The 5,213-nt window shown below is 40.7% G+C and overlaps 1 protein-coding gene across 1 annotated transcript in view; it reads right to left on the reverse strand.

Moving 5' to 3' along the window:
• The window catches only part of LOC128698176 (putative glutathione-specific gamma-glutamylcyclotransferase 2), a 24,241-nt gene extending 20,309 nt beyond the window's left edge, over positions 1-3,932 (reverse strand). The window contains exon 1 of the mRNA XM_053790280.2: positions 3,890-3,932. Coding sequence (XP_053646255.2) covers positions 3,890-3,932 — 43 coding nt within the window. The remainder of the gene's footprint in view (positions 1-3,889) is intronic.
• Positions 3,933-5,213: the final 1,281 nt, after the last annotated feature.

A 5,213-nucleotide genomic window follows, 5' to 3' on the forward strand; every position in this document is an offset into this window, starting at 1 on the left:
ATCAAACATAGCAGCATATATGTAGATTACTTAGGATAGCCCAAAAAAGTCAGACAAAGTGACTTATTCCATAGGGGTACTTGGATGTCCAAGTCTCAAACATGCAAAACCTCCCTTACCTCTTCCCTCCAACCTTTCCTGGAATGACCCTTACCCTTCCTCCCATCCACTCCAGATTTATACACCCTCCCTAGGGGTGCCACTAGGACGATAAGAGACAACACAATAAGTGTCAGGGGCCCAAAACTGTTCAACTGCCTTCCAGCATACATAAGGGGGATTACCAATAGACCCCTGGCTGTCTTCAAGAAGACACTGGACAGCACCTAGTCAGTACCTGACCAGCCGGGCTGTGGTTCGTACGTTGAAATGTGTGCTGCAGCCAACAGCAACAGCCTGGTTGATCAGGCCGATCCACCATGCGACCTGGTCACAGACTGGGCCGTAGGGGCGTTGACCCCCAAAACCCTCTCCAGGTATGTATGTATATGTACATATATGTATGAATGTATGTATGTATGTGCTCACCTATTTGTACTCACCTATTTGTGGTTGCAGGGGTCGAGGCATAGCTCCTGGCCCCGCCTCTTCGCTGGTTGTATGTATGTATGTACAGTGGACCCCCGGTTAACAATATTTTTTCACTCCAGAAATATGTTCAGGTGCCAGTACTGACCGAATTTGTTCCCATAAGAAATATTGTGAAGTAGATTAGTCCATTTCAGACCCCCAAACATACACGTACAAACGCACTTACATAATTTGTCACATTCGGAGGTAATCGTTATGCGGGGGGTCCACTGTATATGTATGTATGTATGTATGTATATATATATATATATATATATATATATATATATATATATATATATATATATATATATATATATATATATATATATATACATATATTATTTTTTATTTTTTTATTATCACACTGGCCGATTCCCACCAAGGCAGGGTGGCCCGAAAAAGAAAAACTTTCACCATCATTCACTCCATCACTGTCTTGCCAGAAGGGTGCTTTACACTACAGTTTTTAAACTGCAACATTAACACCCCTCCTTCAGAGTGCAGGCACTGTACTTCCCATCTCCAGGACTCAAGTCCGGCCTGCCGGTTTCCCTGAATCCCTTCATAAATGTTACTTTGCTCACACTCCAACAGCACGTCAAGTATTAAAAACCATTTGTCTCCATTCACTCCTATCAAACACGCTCACGCATGCCTGCTGGAAGTCCAAGCCCCTCGCAAACAAAACCTCCTTTACCCCCTCCCTCCAACCCTTCCTAGGCCGACCCCTACCCCGCCTTCCTTCCACTACAGACTGATACACTCTTGAAGTCATTCTGTTTCGCTCCATATAGTATATGGAGAGTAAAAGAAAGGTGAAGAGAGTGGTGAGAGAGTGCAAAAGAAGAGCAGACGAAAGAGTGGGAAAGGCACTGTCAAGAAATTTTAATGAAAATAAGAAAAAATTTTGGAGTGAGTTAAACAAGTTAAGAAAGCCTAGGGAAAGTATGGATTTGTCCATTAAAAACAGAGTAGGGGAGTTAGTAGATGGGGAGAGGGAGGTATTAGGTAGATGGCGAGAATATTTTGAGGAACTTTTAAATGTTGAGGAAGAAAGGGAGGCGGTAATTTCATGCACTGGCCAGGGAGGTATACCATCTTTTAGGAGTGAAGAAGAGCAGAATGTAAGTGTGGTGGAGGTACGTGAGGCATTACATAGAATGAAAGGGGGTAAAGCAGCTGGAACTGATGGGATCATGACAGAAATGTTAAAAGCAGGGGGGGATATAGTGTTGGAGTGGTTGGTACTTTTGTTTAATAAATGTATGAAAGAGGGGAAGGTACCTAGGGATTGGCGGAGAGCATGTATAGTCCCTTTATATAAAGGGAAAGGGGACAAAAGAGATTGTAAAAATTATAGAGGAATAAGTTTACTGAGGTATATGTGGAGTCAAAAAACGTTATCTATGGAGGCAAAGAAGGGAATGTATGAAAGTATAGTAGTACCAACACTCTTATATGGATATGAAGCTTGGGTGGTAAATGCAGCAGCGAGGAGACGGTTGGAGGCAGTGGAGATGTCCTGTCTAAGGGCAATGTGTGGTGTAAATATTATGCAGAAAATTCAGAGTGTGGAAATTAGGAGAAGGTGTGGAGTTAATAAAAGCATTAGTCAGAGGGCAGAAGAGGGGTTGTTGAGGTGGTTTGGTCATTTAGAGAGAATGGATCAAAGTAGAATGACATGGAAAGCATATAAATCTATAGGGGAAGGAAAGAGGGGTAGGGGTCGTCCTCGAAAGGGTTGGAAAGAGGGGGTAAAGGAGGTTTTGTGGGCGAGGGGCTTGGACTTCCAGCAAGCGTGCATGAGCGTGTTAGATAGGAGTGAATGGAGACGAATGATACTTGGGACCTGACGATCTGTTGGAGTGTGAGCAGGGTAATATTTAGTGAAGGGATTCAGGGAAACCGGTTATTTTCATATAGTCGGACTTGAGTCCTGGAAATGGGAAGTACAATGCCTGCACTTTAATGGAGGGGTTTGGGATATTGGCAGTTTGGAGGGATATGTTGTGTATCTTTATACGTATATGCTTCTAAACTGTTGTATTCTGAGCACCTCTGCAAAAGCAGTGATAATGTGTGAGTGTGGTGAAAGTGTTGAATGATGATGAAAGTATTTTCTTTTTGGGGATTTTCTTTCTTTTTTGGGTCACCCTGCCTCGGTGGGAGACGACCGACTTGTTGAAAAAAAAAAATATATATATATATATATATATTATAATATATATATATATATTATATATATATATATATATATATATATATATACTGTATATATATACATACACATACATACATACATACATACAGAGTGGGTGAGATGTTATCAACAAATTTTGTTGAAAATAAGATAAAGTTTTGGAGTGAGATTAACAAGTTGAGGAAGCCTAGAGAACAAATGGATTTGTCAGTTAAAAATAGGAGAGGAGAGTTATTAAATGGAGAGTTAGAGGTATTGGGAAGATGGAGGGAATATTTTGAGGAATTGAATGAGTGAAACTAGTACATGTTCAAACCCCCTCAACCCCTCCTCTATCCTCTGAGCAATAATTTTGGTAACTCCACACATAATCTTCAAGTTGCAAAGTCTCTGTATAATATTCACACCACACATTGCCCTCAAACATGACATCTCCAGTGCCTATGACCTCCTCTTCACTGCAACATTTAAAATCCATGCTTAACACCCATATAACAGTGATGCTGTGCTAACAGCTTGCTGTTAGCACAGCATTATTGTTATATTTGTACTGTGCTAACAACAAGCTGTTAGCACAGCATCAACTGCTCATCAACTAAATTTGTTTCGGTATAGGCACACGTTAATTAGGTAATTACATTTTTTTATTATTATAATCAAGGGGGAAGCGCTAAACCCGGAGGATTATATAGCGCCTGGGGGGGGGATGTGGAAGGCATTCAGGCTTAATTCGGGGAACTGGAGCACAGATCCAATTCCCTAAATCAAGAGCCCCTCACCAACATCAAGGAACCTTCCTTGAGGGGATAGGTAATATAGTAACATGTATAAATTATCTTGTATAATCCACCAAAAAAATGTCAGAAGTGCCTTATTTCCAATGCGGTACTTGTATTATTTTACTATTTAATACTATCAGTCATGATTATTACCTTAACAATTAGGGAAAGCGTTAAACCTGTAGGTATCATACAGCTCCTGTAAAAATGAAAGGCAACCAGGGTAGATCCAAGGAAGGAGTGGGCAGGTCCAATCCCTTGGATCACGAGCCCCTTCACCTGCATCAAGGCGAAATGATCTCTGCAGAGAACAAAGCTGCTGTTAGGTATAACTTACTTGGTGGACCACATTTATCAGTCGTCTGGGTTAGAACAGCCATTATCAAAACTCACCGGCCTCCAGGGTGATGATATTATCTTTATGAATCAGTGGTGTGAGCCTCTAACATATGTGAGACATAATGTTAGATCACAGAGTGAAAGATGAGTCGCGTCACTGTGTCCAGCAGCCGCCACCATCACCACCTCTGGCTGCCTCTTACTAACATATTTGGGTGCAAACACTTCTAAAACATTTGTTTTTACCACTGCCTGATCTATATTAAGACAGATTAAGTCACAACCGATTTTGTTATAATAAAATTGAAACAAGTGGGTGCTAGGTAGAGTATATTCGGCTCCCTCGTACTTATCTCAGGTAGGAACTAATGACCAGTATTATTACATTTATAACGGAGAGCTAAACCTGTACGGTTCATGCAGTGCCTAATTTATACAGCGCTTGATTCAAGGGACTGAATCACAGGTCCAATTCCTTGGACCAAGAGCCTTTCACCAGCATCAAGGAGCCTCCCTTGAAGAGGAACTAGTGACGAGGATTGATCAAGTTTATTCAGATTCATGATAAAACATATTTATTATTTTCTTAGATAGTAACATATGTATAAATTACCGAGGATAACCCAGGAAAGTCAAACAAAGTGAATTATTTCTGTTAGAGTTCCTGAAACAAATTATACTCTATTAATTGGCTAAGTCTATCACCAAGACGAGAGTTGTTATTATTATTATTATAATCAAGGGGAAGCGCAAAACCCGTAGGATTATACAGCGCCTGTGGCGGGGATGTGGAAGGTATTCAGGCTTAATTCCGGGAACTAGAGCACAAATCCAATTCTCTAGATCTAGAGCCCCTCACCAGCGTCAAGGAACCTTCCTTGAGGGGGACGAGAGTTATTAAGGCTACATGTAACCTGTTCACCACCAGTCTAGAATAATTTAATTCCTAAAATAGGAATTAGCGTAACTTCTTACTATATATACACATCATTCGGTATATGTAGTATGACGAAGCCTTATTTTTTTTTTATTTAAGCCTTATATATAAATTGAAACTGGTCTGGTGGCAAAAGCTCTGGCTTCACACGGTGAGGGTCTGGGTTCGATTCCCGGCAAGGGGTGGAAACACTGGACGTGTTTCCTTACACCGGTTGTCTATGTTCACCCATCAGTAAAATAGATACCTGGGTGTTAGTAGACTGGTGTGGGTCGCATCCTGGGACAAAATTGACCTAATTTGCAAAAACTGCTCACCATAACAAGGGGCTTTCTATGTATTTATTTATTTATTTATTTATTTTTATTTTGACATGATACATAGT

The sequence above is a fragment of the Cherax quadricarinatus genome, chromosome 63 (genome assembly GCF_038502225.1).
Source record: "Cherax quadricarinatus isolate ZL_2023a chromosome 63, ASM3850222v1, whole genome shotgun sequence".
NCBI lineage: Eukaryota > Metazoa > Arthropoda > Malacostraca > Decapoda > Parastacidae > Cherax > Cherax quadricarinatus.